Here is a 24093-nt window from a genome sequence, read left to right as displayed (position 1 = left end):
AATTTTGCCAGATAGAGCACTCTTGACTGGCAGTTTTTTCCTTTAAGAACTTTTACCATCCCACTTTTTCCTCTCTTGTAAGGTTTCTGCTGAGAAATATGCTGATTGCCTTACAAGTTCCTAGTAAGTTACCAGCTTCTTTTGTCTTCCTGCTTTTAAAATTCCCTCTTTGTCTTTGATTTTTGACAGTTTTATTATAATGTGTCTTGTAGAGGATCTCTTTGAGTTTAAGTGACATATGAGCTTCATGATCTTGGATACCCACATCTCTCCCCAGATTTGGGAAGTTCTCAGCCATCATTTCTTTAAATAAGCTTTCTAACCCCTTTCTCCCTTTGGAGCTCCAATAATTCACAAATTATTTCTTTTGGTGGTATCCCATAGATTGTGGAAGGTTTCTTCACTCTTTTTCATTCTTTTTTCTTTGTTCTCCTCTGACGGGGTAATTTCAAAGTTCCTATCTTCTACCTCACAGATTCTTTCTTCTGCTTGATCCATTCTGCTGTTGATGCTGTCTATTGCATTTTACATTTCATTCATTGTAGTCTTCAGCTCCAGAATGTTTGTTCCTTTCTTTATGATTTCCCTCTCTTTGTTAAACTTCTAATTTTGTTCATGTATTGTTTTTCTGATTTCAATGAATTGTCTTTCTGTATTTTCTTGTAGCTCATTGAGTTTCCTTAAACAGCTATATTGAATTATTTGTCAGGTAACTCGCATATCTCCATCTCTTTGGAATTGATTACTACAAGATTAGTGTAATCCTTTGATGGTGTCATGTTTTGTTACTTTTTCATGTTCCTTGAAGTTTAGTGTTGCTGTCTTTGCATTTGAAAGAGCAGTCACCTCCTCTAGTCTTTACTAACTGCCACCTTCAATGTGTTCAAACTTGTATTTTTTTCTCCAGTGATGTGCTAGAACTTCTCTGCTGGAAACCTGGACTTCCACAAAGACTCCCTCATCTGTGTGCAATTATCTAAGACAATGTTTTCCAGGGGCTCCTCCACTGCAGCCAAGATGGACTAAAGTCAGTTCTTGGGCCACTGCAGTGTTTACAGAAGGACCGAGGTCTGTATGCCAATCGCCTGATGCATGTGTGGGTAAAACTCCTCCCGGGTTTCTTTGCATATGGTGCTGGATCCCACACCCCTACAAAACACTTTTTGTCCATGGATGGATGCCAAATCATTGTTGTTGGGGGGGGGAACACAAACAAGGCATATCTTATTCAACCATGATGCTCCCTATATATTAATATTGTAGCATACCATATACACAGTTCTGCATCTTTCACTTAATATCTTAGAGACCATTCCATAGGAGTACATAGAGATCTATCTCATTCTTTTTAATAGCTGCATAGCATCCCATTGTAGTATGACATAATTTAACCTGTTCCTTTTAAAAAAATTGAGGTATAATTGACATATAACATTATATTAGTTTCAGGTACATAACATAATGATTCAATATTTGTATATATTGTGAAATGTCACCACAATAAGTCTAATTAATACCCACCACCCTAGAAACTTGTTCTTTTTTGATAAACATTTAGGTTGTTTCTAGTCTCTTGTAACTATTGACAATGCTGTAGTGAATATTCTAGTACACAGGCCTTTGTGTCCCTGCATGGGCACTAATGTAGGATAAATTTCTAGTAGTGGAATTGCTCAAATTTAAATACATATACATAGTCAAAAGGTATATGTATTTAAATTCTAACAGCTATTACCAAATTGTCTTCAAGGAGACAACCATTTTATAGTCCCACCAACAATGAACAAGAATGTCTTTCTTTACAATGTGCTTTTTTTTTTTTTTTTTGCCAATTTGATATCTAAAAAATAGTATCTGACCTTAATTTTAATCTGCCTTTGTCCTATTATGAAGTGGCTACTTGTGTTACTTTTATGTGAACTGTGTTTATGACCTTTGCCCACTTACTGTATTATTTTAAATCAATGTTTAACAACAAAAACACTACTTTCCCATTGTCATTTGCTCAAGAACCTCCTCAAAGGAAGGATGCCCTCTCAGTACTTTGGGTTCTCTTCCACAATCACACCAATTCCCTCTAACTCATATCAGCCTCCTTCCCCAATACCACCGTCTGTTTCCAAGAAAGGGTGCCTGTATAGTCTCCTCAGCATCCCACAGCCGGCCCACAATCCTGTTTGCTCTCCTACCCTCCCCATCTGGAGTGCTCTCTTCCCAGTCAAACCTAAGCAGTCCTTCAGGGTCTAGCAGAATTCCACTTGTCTGGGTACGTTTCTGATTAACTAGTGCCCACATTACCTACATCTCACTTTCACGTGAGCCTCATCCCACCAAACTGCAGCCTATGTTCCTCAAAGGCTAGGCCTCACATCTCCCAGAGTCCAGCTTCCTCTCTGTCTCTGCTTATCGTGCAGGGGTGTCAGTATGGAGTGTGTTTCATATACTTATTCAGCATTTATTGATTGCATACATGAGTCAGGCACTGTTCCAGGAGCTGGGGATATGGCAGTGTATGGGACAGGCCAAGGACCCTTCTCTCATCCAGCTGATATTTTAGTGGGGGCAGAGGGCTAATATACAACAAGAAAGGCAATAAACAAACACAGATAAGAATGTCAATTAAGGGGGCCGGCCCTGTGGCTCAGGCAGTTGGAGCTCCCTGTTCCTAAAATTGAAGGCTGCTCATTGGATTCCCACATGGGCCAGTGGGCTCTCAACCACTCAACCACAGGGTTGTGGTTGGACTCCCGCAAGCTCCTCGACTCCGGCAAGGGATGGTGGGCTCCGCGCCCCTGAAACTAACAAAGGCAACTGGACCTGGAGCTGAGCTACGCCCTCCACAACTAAGATTGAAAGGACAACTTGACTTGGAAAAAGTCCTGGAAATACACACTGTTCCCCAATACAGTACTGCACCCTCGTCCCCAATAAAATCTTAAAAAAAAAAAAAAAAGAATGTCAATTAAGTGTACACGAGTAATAGAATAGACAGTGAAGGAAAAGGGGAATGGTTTCCTTTAGACAGAGGGCTCAGGAGCTGAGATTAGAGCAGAGACCTGAATGTGAGAAGGCTTCAGCCATGTAACTTTCCAGGGCCCCCAGGAGAGGCCACACCTGGTGGCTCTGCTCTTCCAGATGGAAGAAATTCAGTCTGGCTCTCAATACCTCTTTCTCTCACTTGACAGGAATTGAAGGCAGAAGCCTGTGATCCCTGCAACTTCAGGGCCGTGTGTGTGTGTGTGTGTGTGTGTGTGTGTGTGTGTGTGTGTGTGTGTTGTGTGGCAGGATTTGCACCCTTCTACTTCACGTGCCAGCTGCAAACCTGGGGAAAATGAAATCACGCTTGACTTGGCATGAATAGAGCACCTACTACGTGCCAGGTCCAGTTAAGCATTTCACACCATTGTCACTTCATTTAATCTACACAACAATCCTGTGTAGTATTTATTATTAACTTTATTTTACAGAGGAAGAAACCAAGGCTCGGAATATGGAATTGACCTGTTTAAGTTCATATGGTTCAGAAAGAAGTACAGTTCCGGAGAGATAAGTTCTGTCGTAGGGATCGGGTGGGGTTTACTGGACCATTCGGAGTGCACCCTGTTTTCGGAGTTTGCCCCAGACGCCTGGACAGCGGGTCCCCAGCCCCGCCCGGGTCTCCCGCCTCAGGGGCAAAGGGGCGTGCGGCGGGTTGGGGGCGGGGAAGGCGCGGGGACAAAGGCCGTGGCCACCGCGCTCCGGCCGGCGGGTGCGGCGGCGAACTTCCGCGGCGGTGCTGGGACTCCGCACGCCCGCGCTCCGAGAAGCCCGCACAGCGATGGAGCGCCCTTGGGTGCCGCCTGGGCCCACGCAGGCCGAACCCGCAGGCCCGCCGCCCGCACCGCCCCCTCCCCCGCCTCCACCCCTTCTCCCCCGCCCCGCGGCGCCCGCGGCGGCTCCGAGCTCGGCGAACATGGCGGCGGCGCCGATCGGGCGGGACACTTTACCTGAGCACTGGTCCTACGGCGTGTGCCGGGACGGCCGCGTCTTCTTCATCAAGTGCGGCGCAGGAAAGCGGGGCCGCTGGGGAGGGGGTGGTGCCGGGCAGGGGTGCGGGGCCCGGAGGGCGCCCCCCGGGAGGCGGTGGCGCTAACAGGTGCACCTCTTTCTCCGCAGTGACCAACTCCGCTGCACGACCTGGCTGCACCCACGCACCGGGGAGCCGGTCAACTCCGGCCACATGATTCGCTCAGGTGGGCTCCAGGCCGGTGGGGTGGAGCACCTGGGGGGCGCGCGCCTGGACCGCCCAAGTTTCACCCGACTTTTCTCGCGTTTCCGCAGACCTGCCCCGCGGCTGGGAGGAAGGCTTCACGGAGGAGGGCGCCAGCTACTTCATCAAGTGAGTGACCGAGGCGCCGCCGCACTCACACCTGTGCCTCGGGGTCCCACCCGGTTCCCGCCGCGCGCGCGTCCCCTCTTCCCGCGCGGGTCGCGGGGAAGAGTTGGCGCGCACAGCGACGCGGCCGTAGATGTGTGAGGTTTTATGCACCGAGTTGTGTGTCGGGCTGCAGACCGGAGGTGGGGTGGGGTCCGCATCTCCGTGGGGGAACCAGGGCGGGGGTCCGGGATCCGTCCCGCGGCGGGGGCTGGGGCTGCACATTGCGCCCCGGACCCGGCAGTTTGCCTGGCTGCGGGCGTTGGTGTGAGGGGCGGGACACGCCTCCTTTCTGGGGTCTCCGATTGCGCTGGGCCGCGCGGGTGCCCAGGCCAGGATGGGCGGAGGGGGGGCGGGAGGAGAGTAGATTAGGAGTTCCGTCCGCGGTCTGAGAACTGGAGGTGAGGAGGGTGGGCAGGGAGAAGGAAACGATGGGACTCTCGTTTGGGGAGGTCTTTCCTTTCGGCTGTATTCTCTGGGATGGTAGTGGAGAGTCGGAAACGCACCCCACTCTGTCCCTCCACCGCGCGGGCCTGACGGGGAGAGGTGGGGGTGGGGAGGGGAACCTATCAGCCAATAATATTCCTGGAACTCTTCGGCGGCTCTTTAACTGGTGCTGAGCTGGGACAATCATTCCTGCCTCCGCTTAGTTAAGTGGTAGTTTTTCTGCAAAAGCCCGGGAGCCTTGTCCCACAAGCCAACTTATTCCCAGACCCGAGTCTGTAGAAATGAACTAGCCAGGTCACGCCAGACCTGGGTCTATAGAAATGAAATAAGGGCGCCGTTCAGACTCTAACCCTAGTATAGTCTTGACTTCCCCACTCCGGGCGTATACTTGTGTTAACAGCGTTCCTCCCTCTGCCTGCTCAGCCAGTGAGCTCCATGAGGTCAGAACTGCTTTTCATCCTTTGCCCCAGTGCCTGGCACAGAGAAGGCACTCGGGAAATGTTTGTTCACAGAATAAACGAGCTAAAGGTCTGGACGGTGGTCTGACTATGACTAAGTGTAGGTTTGGGGGCTGAGTCATAAATTCTTTCTTCACTGAGTTGAAAACACTGCCAGCTGGCAGTGGAACAGCACATTGGAAACTCAGATGGTCCTATGAAATCCCGGAGTCTCCCTCCCGCGTTTGGTTCTGGCAGGAAGGTTGAAATTCTAATGTATGAGATTTATAGGACTGTGGCTGTGGTCTTACTGTCCTGCCATGGTGTGTGTGTGTGTGTGTGTGTGTGTGTGTGTGTGTGTGTGAAGTTGGGGAGCTGGCTGGGACCATCAAAAGCTTTCCATCAGTGGGCCTCTCTGGCTCATAACTGCATCCATCGATATTTACTAGATTTCTGTGTGTGCCATGCATTATTCTAGGTACTGGACCTACAGAAGTGAGAGAGGCAGATAAGGTCCTCATGCTCATAGATGGTCCAATCTACTGGGAGAGGGGAGGGAGCAGAAAATAAGTAATAAACAAGACTAATATCAGACAGTAAGTGGTAAGTACTGTGCAGAAAATTGAAATAGCGTGATGTGATATCAAGTGACTGGGTGGCTTAGTTGGATTGGGGAGTCAGTGGGGGTGTTTCTGAGTAGGTGACATTTAAGGTAAAATGTGAATGGCAAAACATATCCATCCTTGTGTTGAGGAGGTAGCAAAGCTTTTCTGGAAGAGGGAACAGCCAGTGCAAAGGCTTTAAGGCAAGAAAGAGCTTCAAGTTCAAGGAGCAGAAAGGCCCATGTGGCTGGAATGTGGTGAACAAGGGAGAAAGTGGCATGAGAAGCGGTCACAGGTACGCGAGAGCTAGACAGTGTGAGGCTTTGTGAACCAAGGTTAGGAGTTTTTAAAATTTGTTCTAAGTCCAGTGAGAAGTCACTGGAGAGTTTTAAGTGGAGGAGCAACAATTTGATTTGCTTTTTTAGGAAGATCACTCTACCTGCTGTAGAGTGGGCTGTGGTGAGGACCTGTAGCTGGCAGGATGGCAGTGAGGGGCTGCTGTGGTCCAGGCAGGGAGGGGTCAGTGATGGCATGATTGGGAGTGGCAGCCCTGGAGATGGAGAGGAGTGGTCCGATTCAGGCTTGATGATTTGGATGCAGTCTGTGGGAGAAAGAGAAGAGACAAAGATGACTCCTAGAAGCTTGCGCAACTGAGTGGATGGTGCCCGCATCATTGAAATGGGAAGCCTGGGGGAGGAGCACGTTTGGGGTGGGAGAGAGCGTGAGATATTGTTTTGCCATGTTACATTTGAGATGTGAGTATATCAACCAGTCAGATGTGTGCATCTGAAGTTATGGGAGAGGACTGAAGAGATACAGTTGGTTGTTGTTAGAGGTGTCATTCAAGGCCACAGGATTAGAGGAAATTACCTAGGAGGAGAGTGTAGACAGGAAAGAATAGATGCCCTAAGCCTTGGGCAGAGCAGCATTTAGAGGTTGGGAAAGAGGCAGATCCAGTAAAGGAGACTGAGAAGGACTAAGAAACCCTGGGAGAATGAAGGGGTCCAGAAGCCTAAAGGACAAAACCCGGCTGGAGTAGGTGTAAGTAGGTGGACTAAGAGAGAATACGGAGTGAGGAAATGGAGACAGTAAGTTTGGGTGAATCTTTCAGGCAGTTTTAATATGGAGTCGAGAAATTAGCTGAGAACTGGAAAGGATGTGGGTTTGAGGGAGAGATATGGGAGATTACAGAGCGTGGTTTGTTCCGATGGGAATGATCCAGTAGAGAGGGAGAAACAGGGGAGGCAGGAAAGAGACGGGACCATTGCTGGAGCCGTTTCTGAGAGGTGAGGGAAGAGACCCGAGGCATAGTCGCACTGGTGTCAGATGGGAGCAAGGCACTTCATTGATGGGAGGAAGGACTGCAGGTGTCAGAGCTGATGAAAGGAGGCCGATAGGTGTGGTGAGGGGAGAGGTGAGTGTGCCTGTTTGATGGTTTCTGTCCTTTCCCTGAAGTTCTAGGCAAAATCTTGAGGGTAAGGATCCTGGGCCATTGTTACAGCCTCCTGCCCTTCATCTCTTTTGCTGAATCTTCTGTGGAAGTCCCTTGTGGTTACTCTTCAGCGGGCCCCAGTTTCCTACCCCCTGGACCTGGGCTGAGTCCTCCCAGGCCAAGGGAAAAGCAGTGTGTGACAGTACCCCTGCCATCGAAGGCAAGCCATGTGGGGCAGCTGGGACCCTCTGGCAGCTGATTGTATTTTCTACCTCCTTCTGTGACAAGTTCTTGAGAGACTTAAGGGTTTGGGAATTATTATTCTCCTTTTCTTCGCATAAAAAATGTTTTGCGTCAGTCTGCTTTCTCGGATTTGCCAGGAGCATTTCTGAATTTTGTGGCGTTTGTGTGTTTGGGGTGGGGGTGGGGGTGGGGGGTTCTCTAATATGGCTCAGTTAGAGGGACAAAGCATCGGCAAAGCTGATTTTATTTTCCCCAGAGGATCCTTGGACTGGAAAGTTGTGTGAGGTTTTCAGGATGTATCAGTTGCTCCTGATATTTAGCAGATGCTTGAATACTCTCTAGAGCCCATGTCTTGAAGAGGAAAACATTAAGCAAAGGCAGGTGGATTTTAGTTTTGGTTTCTGCATTTTGGGTTCAATTGTGGATTAACTAGGCACAAAATATTTGAGGAATCTATTCCCAGTTCTCCCAATTCCAGACTAGGTGATGCTGATATCCCCCTATTAGTTTCAGATGACATCCTCTTTAAGAAGACTTCCTGTACTCTATGAGTTCTCTACTTGTCTGGGAGTCTCTTAGCCGGGAAGCAAGATTCCCTAGTGCTCGTGATAACAGTGTCGGTAACAGCAGCAGCAATACTAGTGGTAGCAATTATGTAATAGCCTCATCTTTTCGAGTCCTTGAAAAATGCCAGGAACTGTTTCTTTTTTAATCTTGTAGATGATAGGTCTTCTATCATCTTTATTTTTTTAGTTAATTAGATTTATTAGGGTAACATTGGTTAAACCAGGAACTGTCTTACAATTAGTATCTGATTTAATTCTCACAACCACTTGATGACATAGGAACTATTACTAGTCTCATTTTACCAATGTGGAAACCCATAATAATTCTGGGCATTCCGACAGCAAAGGCAGTTGGCTTTTTCTGGTACCTTTTCTTCTTTGATCCTTGTAACAGCCCCTAGAAGCAGAGAGCAGGGGTTAATACTGTTCTACAGGTGAGGCAGCTCGGGTCCATGAAGGTTCAGTGATTCGGCCGGAGCGTTAGAGCTGGAGCTAGAAGGTGGGTCTTCAGTCTGATATGGTAACCGTCGTAGGAGTGGTGGCTCCCACCCCAGTCCACAGGAGCCCTATGCCATGTGTCGCTGCTCCTGCTCAGGCCGCCCAAGGCTCAGGGGGCCAAGCCTTCTTCGCTTTTGTTGGGACAAAGGCGCCTTGGAAGGGCAGCTGCCCATGATCTCTTATGCTGATGGGTGGTGGTGCATGTCTGATTAGTCAGAAACGAGGACGTTAATTATTACTTGGTAAAAACAGTTTGACGGACAGCCTTTCAAACATGAGACCCACGAGGGAGAAGTTCTAGAAGAGGCCTTGGGCGCTAGAGTGTTACACTGGGCTGGTCTTCAGCAGTTTTGTGGAACCCCATGCATTGGGTTCTCCCTACAGCAGGTTTTGAATAGGCCCTGAGTCCGTAAGGAGGATGAATGGCAGAGAGGAGGGGTCTTGGCTACGCTGCCTGGGCCAGGGTTGCTGCCTGTCCCCCACCTCTGAGACTGGCGCTCATTCCTGCACTGGGCATTGATTACGCACTTGGTATTTAGTGAAACAGCAGTGTTTAAAGGACCCAGTGAGTTCAGTAGGTATTTAAGGTCTTGAACTTTTTTTCACAAAACTTTTTTGTTGGGGAGGAGATCAGAGTGTGGGGGAGACCAGGCAAGGTGAAAGAAGCAAAGCAGCCAGGAACCGTGCGTGTCGAGGCTGGTGCCTGGAGCCCAGGCTTCTTGGATGTAGTCACTTGCTGTCAACAAAAAGCACACAAGGCAGGAACCCGGCCTCTGGCTTCTTTACCTGATAGTCTCATGCTCTGCATCTGGGCACTGGGACCTCTGTTGGCCATTGGACCGGGCCGTCCTCCCTCCCTGGTTGCGAGGTTTCTTGGTCCTCTGTGACTTGACTCCAGGGTCCTGGTGGGAAACAGCTGATTGCACAAGGTCTCTTCTAGCTGCATGTGTCTCCTTGTTAGTTTTGGAGCCTTGCAGAACCATCCTGTGTGGGTGCCCATTCCCAAATGAGGGCAGTGAGGCTCTTGGGAAAGGCATTTCCGGGAGTTGGAGAAAGGCTGCCTCTCCCTCCTCCCTCACCCCTTTGGCCCTCAGCAGGTCCTAGGGGCAGGACTGGCTTCATCATTTGCAAGGCCCAGAGCAAAAGGAGAGTGCAGGATCATTTGTTCAAAAAGCCAGAGAAAAGAGTCATTAAAGGTATTTAAGGCTTTTTTCTTTCTTCTGTAGTCTTTCCCTCTACTTGTCGTGGTGCTTTTATTTACCATTTAATGTCATTCTGAGTTAAAAATACACACACACACAGACACACACACACACATATTAGAATAAATCTTATGGTTCATCTTTATATTGTGGAACAGAAAGTTTTAAATGCAGATATCAGGACATTGACCTCATAGGCTGAATGAATCCTACCACCGCGCTCCATTCCCAAGATACCACACAGGGGAAGAATGCTGGTGCTCAGGCCCCCTGGACAGGAGTGAGGAGGAGGGAGGCTGGGTGGGGCTTGGGGCTCCAGGAGGCCGGGAGTGGCTGGTTAAGAACCTGTCCCAGGGAGGCAGGGAGAAGGGACCAGCGTGAGCCAAGGCTTCCAGCCTCCAAAATGGTTACCCTTCTAGAGATAATGCTACATATTTAGAGGATGTTTTTCTATTCAGCAAACCCATTTTTTGGTCTGACATTAAAGGGGGTGAGGAGAAATGGGGAGTGAAGGCTGAACCAGAGGTGATAGAATGTCCAGGTGGGGACCCCAGTTGGCCGAAGGCACCAAGTGTAGAAGGCCCTTCGGGCAAGCCTTTGAATACTGGATGACGCAGCCAGCCACCTTCTTCAGGTTAATTATGCTATCAGCCAAGGGACGGTCTTCCAGGCCATCCCAAGAAGAAGTCTGTCCTGGCTGCCACGTTTTCCTCCCCAGACAAATGTTGAACTTCATGTTAGTGAAATCTGTCTTGTAGAGTGCCAACCTGTTGGTTCATTTATTTGTCTCTTTCTCATTGTCATCATTCTGGAACAGCAGTCGCAGAAACTGTATTTCAAAGCAGAGAGCAACAGTTCCACAAAGAATTCCTGGGAAACTAGCAACTTACATCTATTTAGAAGGGAATTTCCGAGATCTCTCGTTGCAAGTTAAGAAAAGGTTCTACCAGCTTCACAAGTTTTGGCATAATACCACACTTCACGTTTCGTTTCCTGGTTGTTTTATCAAGGGTGAAAGCTGGCTCATGGATCAAAATGTTAGGTTCTGTGCAAAAGGAACAAGAGCGGCGTTGTGCAGAAAGCTGACGGAGGGATTCAGAGCCATGATTTGTACTGCAGTCTCAAAACCATCCCAGGAAAGATATGGAAAATCCTCTTTAAGAAACTGGTCGCAAGTTGCTTCTCAAGGCTTTTTTTATCAGAGAAAGGACGGGGGTTGGGTCGTGGGGAGAGGTGTTTTCCCCAATTTGCAGTGCTGTTTGTATGAAGAGGGCGGATATAGGTTTCTTGTGCACTGATGCCTCTTTCCATTCTCTCAATGTTTCTGGGAGTAAATTTTGGGCTTCTAAATTGAAGACTTTGAAAAAAGGAGCTTACTTAAGAAAGCACTTCATGATGTGAACTGTTTGGTGATTGAATGGGGTGCCTGCTCCAGTTTCCTGCCTCTTCAGAAGAGAGCCTGGGTTTGAATCTTGTTGTTCAGCCTTAAGACAGCAGCATCTCAGTAAACCGGCATGATGTCGTAAGTAAATACTGGAAGAGGGAAAAACACGGAGGAATATGGTTTTATGTGCCTGCTGGTTTTAAATGGCTGTCAAAACATTTATGTTTCAATTTTCTGAAAAGAGAAGTGTTTGGGGTTAATGTTTTGTTTACGAAGTGCTTCATGAACATGATCTGGTGGGAGGCTCACAATTACTGGATTTTTTAGTGTAGAAATGTGGGCTCAGCGTGATAAAGTGACTTCCTAGAGCCACATGCTGCATTAGTTCAGCTTTTTCAGGGTTCAGAGGAGAGGGTGGGCATGTTGGCTCAGACCAGAGCTTCTCAGACTTAGCCCTCATGACAGAAGAGGGTGAGAGCCAACTCACCTGGGAGACTGGATGGTAGAAAACGTCCTCCAAATGTTGGTTCTGTCCAAAAATCCATGTAGACTTTACTCTCAGTATAACTTATTATAAAATCCCCTCCCATGCCTTCCATTGAAATCAGTACTTTGGCAGAAAGCATCGTGTGTGTTGTATGGCTTCTGTTTTCCTAAACAGAAACATGTGTCCCCAGGGGCGCCAATTCCCCTGTTCAGGCTTAAGTGACAGGGAAGTGTGGGGAGACTGCTCATCGGCCTTCTAGCCTCTCTGAGCCCTGCTTCTCCAAATGGGGGCGTGTAGGCCTTGAGGAAAACAACATCAGCAGCGGTTGTGAACCCGGTTTGTCTTTTGCCTGGACAGAGCTGTGGAGGCCCCCTTCTCTCTCTTGCATCCAGCCTACTCACAGTCACCTGGAAGCTGGCCTGGCAGCAGGGTGGGTCTTTCTGGAAGCCCAAAGCACAGCCAGGCAACTCCATCGTGCAGAAAAACGCACAGGGTTTGTGTATGAGGTGGTAGCATGTGTGAGGAGGCAGTGGTAAGGACTCTGGATTCCTAGATTCCACTACTTATAGCTCCCTGACCTTGGTACGTTACCTACTCCTTTTAAGCCTCACTTCCTACCCCAGTAAAATGGGGATAAATGTGAGAATTAAATGAATTAATGGATGGAAAGTTTTTAGCAAGTGCCTGGCTCACCCAATGTGAGCTCCTCTTCCGTACATCTACACAGCTCTGAGATGGGGGTGGAGACGTGGATTCTGAATCCTAATCCCATTCAGCTCTTACTGCAGGAGAAGTCTGGTGACCTTGAACTGGGCTTGTCTGGGTCGGGAGCATGCAAACTGTAGGACTACTCAGAAATTGGTTTGGACCCATAAAAACTGCATAACCATTATAGTTATTTAAAGGATGTCCTTGAGGTATTTGCTCTTAAGTGGCTGAGGAGAAAAACTGTGTGTGTGAGCATATACGGGGAATGGACGACAGAGCAGATGGGGAAAAATGTTACCAACGTTACCAACGGGTGAGTCTGGGTGAGGGGCATCTGGAGGTTCTTTGTGCTATTCTTGCAATTTCTCTGTAAGTTTGAAATGATTTCCAAGTAAAAAGTTAATTGAAAAACAACACAATTTAACCTTGTCCATGAAGGGCATGCTGTCCCAAGGTCACAGGTACCTTGTCTGTGCTGCAAGGACCTGGGGACCAAGAGCCCTGGGTAATGACATATGAAAACGGCTCCTGGTTTGCCTCTTTCCTGGGCATTTAGACGGCTGCACAGATGTCCGCTCCTTAATCCGGGCAGCCACCTGGTTGTCGGCTCTGACGACTGAAGGACAGACTTATTGTCTGGTGCTGCCCGGACCACAGATGTCAGCAGTGATAATCTTCACGCTGCTCTATACGAGTTGCAAACACCTATATTCCTTTTAGAAGCCGATATATTTATTCTTCTCATTTTGCCGATCAAGCAGTTGAGGCCTGGATGGAGTGGGAGGAGGTTTAAAAGATCTTCCCAAGGCCAGAGAGAGCATCAGTGGGGGATGGGACCGGAACCTGAGTCTCCTAGGCTCCAAATGTGTGTGCTGTTTCTGTGATGTGGTTCAAGGTGTCCTCTTGCTCCCATTGCCATCCCCTCTGTCCTGAATTCTCCTATAGGGTCTAGTCCCCAAACCTGCTCCTTTCAATCTTTCCTGGTGACCTTGAGACAGAGACCCCCTGGACCTCCCTCAGGAAGTCTCCCACAGGGTAGACGAGTGATGGGTGGATGGTCCCCAGGCGAGGCAGTGGGTTAGTCCCTGGTGCTCTGGGGGAGTGGATCCTTCAAACTCCCCCCAGATGTCAGCTGACCACAGCTTAGGGGCTGATGAGCCTCTTAAGCCTGCTTAGAGCCAGGCTGTCTCTTTCAGGTTCTGCCAAAAGAGCGCTTCCAACGTCACGGCCAGTGTTCTCAAGATTTTCAAGGGCTTTTCCTGCCAAGGCAGAGCCCTCACCCTCTCGTGGTCTGACAGCTTGGAGTTAGCATGCCGTCTCTTCCAGGGGCTGCTGGAGGGTTTTTGTGCTTCCCTGGAACACTGCAGTGCAGGGAGGGTAGGCAGTGTGCTCCGGGAAGGAGGGGGCAGAGGGCCCATTTCAGCCACGCACCCGGTCCCTGGCTGCACTGCCTTCCCGCCTGCTGTGTTCTCTCCCCCTGGGTAAAATGGGAGAGGTGACCCTCTCCTTCCTGGGAGCAGTGGAGCCAGAGCAATGTTTTAGGTTAGTACAGTAACCTGTGCAAGCATCTTATCCTGTCTATTTGCAAACTCAGTTGTCTGTGCATGTCCACAGATGGCATCAGTGGACCACTTTAAGGAGTGGTAAACCCTTATTGGGGGAGCAATTTAATCAGAGGCTTTTGCTCCAGGATTCATCCATTTAGTCACCAGATCTGATGAAGCATCTACTGTATGCCAGGCTCCACACTGGGTGATATGGAGAGAAATAGAGGTCACCATCTCTGCCCTCTGGCAGTGCCCAGTCCAGCAGAAGACAGAGACCCTGGACAGTTTCAGTATTGATGACTGGGGCTGGGGCATGAGATTGGGACCCTAGGGAACGTCAGAGGGTGAGTGTGAGAAGAGCCAGGCAGCTGTGGAGCAGAGGAGTGCGCAGCCCGAGGCGGGAGAGGCCAGTGGAGGGAATGTGAAGGAGCTGGCGGCGAGGGTATGTGTGTGCCCCTCTGAGCCTGGAAGAGGGTAGTGTTGCCGTGAGGAGTAGGGACTGGTCTTGGCTAGCATCCTTCACTAGGAGCTGGGCGTCAGGAGAGGGGTGTAATCGGGAATGTTGTCCTACGGGTTCCCCCAACTCCTGTGTCTGAGGGGTGGTGCCTCATGGGGCTTACAAAACATGAATTCTGGAATCCAAGTGTCCAGATTGAAATCTTGGCTCTGCTGCTAGCTTGGGCAGGTCACTGAAACCTCTCTGTGTCTTAAGATGTTTCTTTATCTGTAGAACGGGGACAGTGACTTAGAACTGTGCCTGCCAAATCATGCATGCTGTATAAAAATGAATGATTATCATCACTGCTCCTAGAAGGAAGCCCCTTCCTATGGTGAAATGTGGCACAGGCAGCAGAGGCGCTGTTGTGTGTTTTCTTTGGGGAAATCTGAAGTCAGGCTGGCGGGACGGAGAACTGTGCTTTCCTTTTGAGACTTAACTTTAAAGGAAGCTGGGCACTAAATGATCGGTGCTAAATATCAAAGAAATGATTCCTCATCTTTGAAACCCTGTGGGGCTGTGTGCAACCAGAGAGACAATGCATAGGTTTCTCATACTTATGATGGGTGCATTTTCCAAATGGGCAGTTTTGATTTGCTCCCCACTTCTCACCCCCTCCCTCAGAGAGAGGGTTCCCAGGTGTTAGTTTGCACTGCCTGGCAGGGCATCTGGTTGCTTTTTTAGAGGCAAAAACTGGTTTCTGTATTAGAGCAGTTGGTGAGGGAGCAGTGAGCGTAGACCTGAAGGAGAAGCAGTGTTCTAGAATGCTCAGTCAGAACTTGTAGGGGGTGGTGCTATAGACACTGAAAGTGAAAACGTTTTGGGGCTTCAGCTTCCCTAACTGTACACTAATGACAATGCTACTTCCCTCCCTAGTGTTATTTGAGAGTTAAATGTAATGGCCTATCTAAAGCTCCTGGCATGCTACTTGGCACATAGTAGGTGCTCAGGCATTGTGAGCCCTTTCATTTACAGGAGGCCATGTGTCAGAATTGATTGGATGGAGCTGTGTGAAGGCCTTGAGACAGTGTCAGTAAGGTACAGCGGCCTCTAATGTGCTTCTGGTTACCCAGGGTAGATCCTGGAGAGCCAGGCTTCCTGGTGGCATCTGGTTTCCTCCATAGAGGCTGGGAACGCTCTGCCCTCTCCTCTACCCAGATAATGCTGTCAGCTCCACAGGTGGGTAGGGGGGCTGGTCTTGTAGGTGACCACTGAATGGGATCTGTGCCTGCTGGGGGCAGGGCTGGCACCTCCACTGAATGAGGTCTGTGCCTGCCTGGGGGGTGGGCTGGCACCTTCACATCTCAGGACCCCATGATCACTCAGAGGGCCTCCTGAGGACAGAGGAGGACCTGGGGCGAGGGGTGGTTGTTCTGAGTGATTGCCGTTGATAGCCAGAGCCGGCAAGCAGGCTGCCATTAACTGAGCAACGGGAATTCTTCCTGTGTCGGAGAATAAATGTGTCCGGGCAGACAGTGGTGTGATGAGTAAGTCACAGAGGTGCCTGGCATTGCAGTACTTCCGGAGCTGGTCCAGGGGGAGGTGAGGCAGGGGCAGCATTGTGACTCGGTGCCATGAGCAGCTCGCCAGCTCCTGGGGGACTGTGTCATGCGCAGAGTCGGTGCTCAACCAAATTGGTGTAGGTTAGTTGATTTGACATTTGGCATGACCCTCTCGACACTGGCAGACATATAAGAGGAGAGAATTGATTGGAATTGGGAGTAAATTGGGGTTTGTAAGCTGAAGGAGTGAGGAGGGACACAGAGTGAGTGGTCAGAGCTCCAGGGAGGGAAAATGGTTCCCTACCCTGCCCTTGAAAGTATTTGGAAAGATTTTTTTTTTTTCTCAACACATTTCGACCTGGGGATTTAAAGAAATAAACAGATGAATGCTGTGGAGCTAAGTATCTATAATCACTGTACCCATTAATGCATTTCTAAATGGAATTGGTGGCACCTGAAATTACATCCATTTACTGAGGCTTTGAATAATTATGTTTTTTTAGCCCTGATGTGTGGGTGGGAGCTGGAGAGAGCTCAGTCGGCCTCTGCTGCGGCTTTTCCCAGCCCTCCTCACCTGGAAACGCATAGATGGGTTTGTGTGTTTGGCATCAGATGGTTTCTAAAACCCAGAGGGGATATTAATTCTTTGGAGGAGAGGAAAGTAATTGGCTTCCTATTCTGTAGACAGATAGATATTTAAATTAGCATCCAAAGCACACTCTTTTTATTTCCCACACTCCGTGTGTCCAAGAAGCCCAGTGACGTAAGGCGTAATGACCGTGCTGTGTGATGAGCTGCTGGGTCTTTCGACAGCGAGGAGCTGGTTGGTGCCAACTGACTTCTTGAGTCAGTGGAGAGGTTTGAGAATTCATTTTTTTGGTTGTTCTTTAAGGTCTCTGTTGGATTTTGCTTGGTTTGGGGGTGCAGTAAGCTGAGCGTTGGGACAGAGGAACTGTCATATGGAAAAGCCAGTTGCTTTTGTAGAGTCCATATTTATTTGTTTATTTTACCGTGTTTGTGTAGTGTTCGCCATGGGCACCATTATGAGGGTTTAAGAGGCAGGGGCTCATTTAACGCTTGTATCAACCCTATGAGCTACGGCCTGTCATGATCGTCATTTTACAGATGAGAAAGATGAGGTTATGGAACTCGCTGTGCTGGTGTTAGGTGGCAGGGATCCACGCCAGCGGTCCTTAATTGGGGTCCTCACAGTCCTGTTTTTTCCTGCTTGACTTGTGCCCGCCCTGCTCTGTGGTGGGCTGTGCTGTGGAGGCTGGCTCTGCTTTGTTTCAGGGAAACACTCAAGTTTTACACAAGTCACTTAAGGGGGAGTGGCCATGGAGAGGGAGGTGAGGGCATGGCCTGGACCGTTGGCCTAGACTCCCTGGGAGCAAACCCTGTGAGGCCTTCTGTCGAGTCAGCTGCTGGACAGAGCCCTGTCTGGTCTGCTAGGAATCGTCACGACCCTGTCCCCAACACACACACATTCAATTATGGAGAAGCCCCCTGGACTTCACCCTGGGTCCAGAGGGAGGTGTGGTCTGGGCTGTGCCTGGGGCGGCTTTCTCAGACTCCATCACACCCTGAGCTCAGGCTGAGGCAGTCCCACCCAAGGTGGAAAGACTATTTTGAAAATAAACTCTTCTTCCTAGTGACAAGTTTGGGGCTTTTGAGGAGAGTTAGCATGAAAACCTCACCCCAGTGCGTTCCTGCAGCCCCTGGGTTATTGCACACGTCTTTGTCCCTGGCCATTCCTGGTGGAAAAGAGGGAGGCAGGAGAAGGTGGCTGGTCCCTTCGGTCCCCATAGGTGCCGCAGGGGTATCGTGAGGAGAGTGGTGATGGGAGCAGTGGCCACATGGGGAGGGAGCAGAACTGTCCTTAGCTCAGAAGCACAGCACCAGGGCAGTAGGTCCTGACAAGCCCGCCACCCGCCGGTGCTCCTGTGATGTGAGAAAAGGCCCTGGTAGTTGGGGCCAGACCTACAGGCAGAGAGCCAAGAGGTTGAGCTTTTAAGTTATGTTAAGCATTCCGTGGCCCAGGGGACTTTGTCCTTGCTGAGGACCTTAAGGTCTTCTCCTTTTTTTTTGTTTAAATTTTTATTAGGTTTATTTGAGCCAAAACTGATGACATATGCCAGGGAGCAAAATGTCAAATGCCCCAGAGACTAAGTTTTACAGTTTCTTTTATGCATTTGGAATTAAGGAGGGAACGAAAAGGAGGTTTACGTGAAGGTGGGAGAAAGCAGGACCAGGATTGGATTACAGGATAGTTAAGATTATGTGCTCTCACACTTCAGGTATTAGAAGCAGGGGTCTGAAAGGGGGCATTGCAAAGGTGTGTTAAGCTAGATGCACAAGAACAGTGGACAGGGCTCGCTTAAGGCAAAGATAAGCCTTTTAGTAAAGAAGTTATTTGCCTGGGGTGTGACTACCCACCATGACCTGCCCAGTTAGGAATTTATGATCAGATCACCCTGTGAGGTCACTTTCCATAAAATCCCCCCTTTTTTTAAATCTACAGTTCCCCCTTTTAGTCATAAATCAATCCGAAGGATGCATTTATGACCAACCTTCTGGTGAAGGGCCTTATGTTCTTAACTTCCTTCCTGTAGGCTGATAACATTTCCCTGGCTCTCCCATCCCTGCCCATTTGAAACCTTCCTGGAAAGCCCGGCCTGCCTCCTGTGTGTTATCAGGTGGGACAGGTGGAGGGACGTATCTTGAGGTCACCCTTGAGGCTACGGTCTCTGTTGAGCACGTGTGACTAGACTCAGCCTCGCTGGTGGTTCAGCTGTTCACTCTCCAGACTATAATAGGGCAGCTGTAAGATCGGGAGTGAGGGCACAGCTTCACGTTGTGGCTGTGGAAGCCCGCTAAGTGATTTAACCTCCAAATAAAATGGGGCAAATGCTGGCATCTGCCACATGGATCTTTTGCAATGATTAAATGAGAATGATACATGTAAAGTACTCAGTTCCCAGAACGTAATACACTTCAATAAATTTTAGCAAGTATTTCCATTAACACCGGCTATTTTGTCTTTTCTCTGTAATGGCTCCCCTGATCCAAGGATATTTGGCGAATTTCTTGTCATATCCTGCAGAGACGCTGTCTTAAGGCCTACACAGAGAGTACCTGTCGGTGTCAGATTCTGTTCTGGGCATTTTCTAATAGAGGGCGTCTGAACATTGGGATGGGTTTCACCAAAACGTTAAATATACCAATTCTACTTACTGTTTTTAACCACAGCTGTACCCTAATTATGACCTTGGCTGTTATAGCTTACCAGTTTAGACAGTGTGGATATACCGTGTTTCCCCGAAAATAAAACCTAGCCAGACAATCAGCTCTAATGCGTCTTTTAGAGCAAAAATCAATATAAGACCTTGTATTATATTATATTAATGTTAATATTATATTATATTTATATTATATCCAGTATTATATTATACTATATTATATTGTATTATATTATATTAGACCCGGTCTTATATTATAGTAAAATAAGACCAGGTCTTATATTAATTTTTGCTCCAAAAGACGCATTAGAGCCGATTGTCCGGCTAGGTCTTATTTTCGGGGAAACACGGTAGTTGCAGCAAAGGTCGTGTCTGACCCAAGCCCTGGCTTGCTTCCCCTGGGCAAGGGGAAAAATAGCTCCAGTGAGAATGGAAAAGTGGAGAGGGGAAGTGGATTCAGTTTAGCGTTTCTGTATCCATTTTTGCTGTATTCCTGGTACCATCGTGGTTATCCTCTGGGGGATATCAGAAAGCCCAGGGAGCTGGCGAAGCAAGATGTCCACACAGCTTCAGGTGATAGGATGGTCAGGTGGTGTGTGATTAGGTGTCAGGATAAGTAGTGCAGGTGCAGCATGGAGAGGAATGTCCAGGAGAAGACAGTTCAGGGCTGGATGAGTAGGGAAGACCTGGAGTGTCTTGTGAGCTGGGACAAGAGGAAGAGTGGGTGTGTCAGGCAGGGGACCAGCATTCAGCACTCAGGGGTCCCTTCATTTAGCAACTTTCACTGGGCACCTGGTGTGTGCCAAGCACTGCCGGGGCACTGTGGATACCAATACGAGTAAAGCAGAAGAGCGAAAGACTTGAGAGGCAGAACGACCCAGTGTTTGGGATCATGGTCTGGGACCGGATTGTCACAGCCCTGCCACTTACTAGCTTGTGGATCCCCAGCATGTTATGTAATCTGGAGCCTCAGCCTCCTCATCTATGAAATGGGAATAATAATTATGGTGGGTACTAAATGAATTAAAGTACTCAGAACAGTCTTGAATACAGAAAGAACTCTTGTGTGTTGGCTATCATTGTCACTAAAATATTTGTTTTGTCTGTTGCGTTCACTGCTGTATTGCTGCTTCCCCAAGGTATCTGGTACATAGTAGGCATTCAGTTAATGAATCGAAGTGCCATTGGTCACCTCAAGGAGCCTGTACTCTGGTGACGACACAGACATGTCAACAACTAGGGGATACTATGCAAATGATTTGATAAGGGAAACATGGATACTGGAGAGGTACAGAGGAGGAATGGCCAGAGAAGGATTTGGGGTACGGAGGGAGCCTGCGCTAGACCTTGAAAAACAAGCAGGGATTACATGGGTGACAAAAGGGAGTTTGGATGTCCCAGGGAGAGGAAGCGGCATGGACAGAGCTGTGTGAGCATGACATGTTCAAGGACACTGAGAGAGGACGAAGACGGCAGGAAGGGCTGCTCAGAGAAGTTTGGGCTTTGTCCTCCGGGTGATACGGATCCAGGGCTTAAACGGGATGTGGCCGGGGCCCCACCATGGTTGCGGGGAGGAAAGTGGGGTATGCGAGGGCTGCGGCTCATTCGCCCAGACTCCAGCTCAGGCTGTGTGTCCCCAGGGGTGCGGCTGGAGGAAGTCGTTTGGAGCCTGCGAGGGATCCCACCCGGCAGGTGAGGGGTTTGGCCTCCAAAGGAGAAGAAGCAGGGTAACTGACACCACTACCTGGCAGCACTCCTGCCTTAAAATAGAAGAGACAGAGATAAAGAGTGGGTGGTGTAAGTGTCACAGGGGTGACCTACTTAAAACCTGACCCCCTGGAAGTGCAAGAGCCACCCTCACCCTCACTCGAACCCCAGGGCCTTCTGAGGGGCCACTGCTGAGGGTGGTGTCTCTCTCTGTGCCTCTCCGTCCTCAGCTCTGAGTGGTGGGCAGAAATCCTGTCTTAGAGGGCCTTGGCCCCACCCCACTGACAGGCAGTCTGGTCCCCAGGCCTGTGTGCTCAGTGCTTCTACCTTCTAGGGGAAAGGTAGACTGGCTGAGAGGAAAAGGAAAGGGAAGACGCTGGATTCAAGTTCATGGAACCTATGTATTTAGCAACACCGACTGAAGAAGACTTTGAGGAAAGATTCTATGTTTAGGCTTTTGTTCCCTTTAATGCATCAAATTCCTCATAAACTTAGTTACCTGACAGATAGTAACACTCTTGCACGCCCTTGTTTCTCCCACCTTCCAACTTCCTTAAATACCACTTAGAGATAGTAGGAAAGAGGAAACATGGAGAAGACGTTGACTTTTCTCTTAGGCACACCGCCTTATTTTCCTTTCGTCTGTCCTGATTTTGCTCTGAGGCCTTTAGGCTTATTTCTATGGCTAATCATTTATATGCAGAATCTGTCAAAGGTCCTTGCACAGAGCTTTTAAACTTTAACTGAGGTTGTAGGTCTGACAGAAACTCTGAAAATGATGTTTGCAGGCATGTGAAGTGGAACCATCTAACCCCATTACACCTGGTGGTATTTTTTTCTGGTCTGCCACCCAATGTCAGCAGGGGACCCCAGGCTTGTTTCCCTCACCATGTAATCACCACTTATCCAGTGCTTCCTGGGGGCTCACTGGCTTTTCACACCAGCCCCGTAAGGTCGGTGCCACCAGCAGGGAGACCTAGCGGAACTGAGACAGCAGAAGTCTCCACGGAGGACCCATGGGTGCTGGTGGTTTCTGGTGGACTGGAGCCTGAGGCCACCTTTGAAACTGCCAGGAGCTCTTGCTGAGCCCGCAGAAGGGGGCCACTGATGCTGACCCTGAAGGAGGGAAGAGTGTGAGGCAGGCGTCTTCCCGACGCCTGTTTCCTCCCATGGTGGGCAGAGTTGGCAGGGCCGAGGTGATGGCGTGGAAAAGGACTCAATTGGCTCAGATCAAATATCCCTTAGAGGCCTGGAGGGCTGTCATAGCCACTGAGGTACCTTTCTGTGACCTGCACTTTTCACATGTTATTTGCTTTCGTCCTCCCCGTAACCCTAAAACGTGTAATTTCCCCCACTTTATAGACGAAGACACTAAGGCCCAGGGAGGCTAAAAGTCCAAGGTCACACAACTAGGAATGGTTGGTGTACTCTGTGTCTAAGCCTGGGGCCAGCTTTGCATCGCATGGTACATTTATTCACTTGTCTGCATTGTGAGACCATCACCACAATCAAGCTAGTTCACGTGTCCGTCACCTCGCATGGTTACCTTTTGTTGGTCAGGAGAGAAAATAATTATTGAATGAATTTATTAACCATAAATTCATTGGTTCGGTGAACTCAATGATATGTTCTCCTTGGGACTCTGCCTGAGAAGCCAGTCAGCTCGGAGGCAGGGAGGCATAGACCAAGCGTCCCAGTGGCCTTGGACACTCAGCCTCTCCAGTCTGGGGACCACACAGCATCTTTATTTATCTCTGTGCTGGCTACCAGTCACCCCTTTTAGGGAATTATCTGAAAATAGGCATTTTCTATCAAACCTTTCTACAGTGACCACAGCAAATTAAAATGGGGTGGCTTACCAGCTAACCACTGGGAGTATTTTAACGCCCATTGAGTTCTCAAAGTCATACAAATTCTTGTGGCCAGAGGAGATGCCAGCCAGTCATGCAGGGTTCTCCCTGCAGAGTTGGAGCTGAGCCATGCCCAGGGCAACAATGATTCAAGGCCCTGGGATGTAATAGACCAGAAGGAAAGAAACCAAGGTTGAGTGAACATCTGTTGTGTGTAGTCCATGGCCGCAGTGTTTATACAGTTATCTCACACTGAACCATGTTGCAACCTTGACGTTGCTAATTGTGTGCCCATTCGATGAGAAAGTAAGGCTCAGAAGTGATGGAACCAAGGCTCTCACTGACTGCAGAGCCTTAGGGATAAGCGGTAAAGGCTTTAGAGGGGAACTCACAAGCAGGCTATGAAGGACGGTTAGTATTTGAGTCCCAGGGACAGTGTGGCATTGAGCAGGGGCACAGGTGGTGAGACAGGGGTACTCTGGCTTGGATGGTTTTGAGATGGCCTGTTGAATATGAACAGGTGTGTCTTTCTTTTTCTTCGTATTCATTACCTGGGAACAGGGAGAAGATATTTTTTAATGAAACCCCAGAGTAGGGTTTCCGGGTGGGAATCCCTGCCCGTTCTCAGGAATTTTTTTTTGCTTTCCCATTCCCGAATCCCAAGATACAAACTGTTTTTCGTTCTCCACGATGAATCCACAAAGTGATGGCTGATACTACTAACCATCTGGGTTCGAGGAGCCAATTTTCCCAATTTCCCGACCAACTTTTCTTGGGATTCGGGAACGGGAAAGGGAAAACAATTCCTGAGAATGGGCGGGAATTCCTGCCTGAAAACCCTACCCCGGAGGGCTGGGGCTGCAGAAATCCTAGCATCTACACTCCCCCACGTAGGACCTGTGCCATCTCAGGGTCACCAGGACCCGTTCCAGACAATGCTCATCAGCCTGGCTCCAGGAGCAGCTTAGAGCAGACCTCTCGGCACTCAGAGAGTTATGTGGTGGAGGAGGCTGCTCGTTGCTATGTGAAATGGGCTTTATGACTGGAGGAATAGTGCTGGCTGATTCAGTCCCATAAGCCGGTAGGAAATAAATGCCTCTTGCTACCTACCCAGCTTGTGCTGGTGGGATTGGTGCTGCTGAGAGAGGGCAAAAGAGGTGCCGGTCTTCTTGATATTATTTAACTTGTTCATACAATCATTTGCTCATCAGGATTCACCAGCTCCTCCTGGGTAGCAGGTGGCACCATGGCAGATTCTGGGGCTACAAAGACAAAGATGTCTTCAAGGACTTCACAGTCCAGTGCAGGGAGAAAGCTAAACCAAAGACAGTG

The 24093-nt window shown here is 49.0% G+C and overlaps 1 protein-coding gene and 1 long non-coding RNA gene across 14 annotated transcripts in view; one reads left to right on the top strand and one right to left on the bottom strand.

The window, feature by feature from the left end:
- Positions 1–4316, bottom strand: part of LOC141572241 (uncharacterized) — a 95239-nt gene extending 90923 nt beyond the window's left edge. For both annotated transcript variants that reach the window (XR_012497531.1, XR_012497532.1), the window contains exon 1: positions 3987–4316. This is a non-coding gene — a long non-coding RNA (uncharacterized LOC141572241). The remainder of the gene's footprint in view (positions 1–3986) is intronic.
- PLEKHA7 (pleckstrin homology domain containing A7) overlaps positions 3707–24093 on the top strand; it is a 204555-nt gene continuing 184168 nt past the window's right edge. For 10 of the 12 annotated variants that reach the window (XR_012497530.1, XR_012497529.1, XM_019746629.2 and 7 more), the window contains exons 1-3: positions 3707–4038; positions 4156–4232; positions 4321–4378. Coding sequence is in view for 10 of the 12 variants with exons in the window: in XM_019746629.2 (XP_019602188.2) it covers positions 3818–4038; positions 4156–4232; positions 4321–4378 (356 nt within the window). In the remaining 2 variants the exon portion in view is untranslated. The remainder of the gene's footprint in view (positions 4039–4155; positions 4233–4320; positions 4379–24093) is intronic. The other 2 variants (XM_019746626.2, XM_019746625.2) reach the window with 1 other exon arrangement.

The sequence above is a fragment of the Rhinolophus sinicus genome, linkage group LG06 (genome assembly GCF_036562045.2).
Source record: "Rhinolophus sinicus isolate RSC01 linkage group LG06, ASM3656204v1, whole genome shotgun sequence".
In the NCBI taxonomy this organism is placed as follows: Eukaryota; Metazoa; Chordata; class Mammalia; order Chiroptera; family Rhinolophidae; genus Rhinolophus; species Rhinolophus sinicus.
Note: the sequence above shows the minus strand (reverse complement) of the source record. Positions and strands in the feature narration are given on the sequence as shown.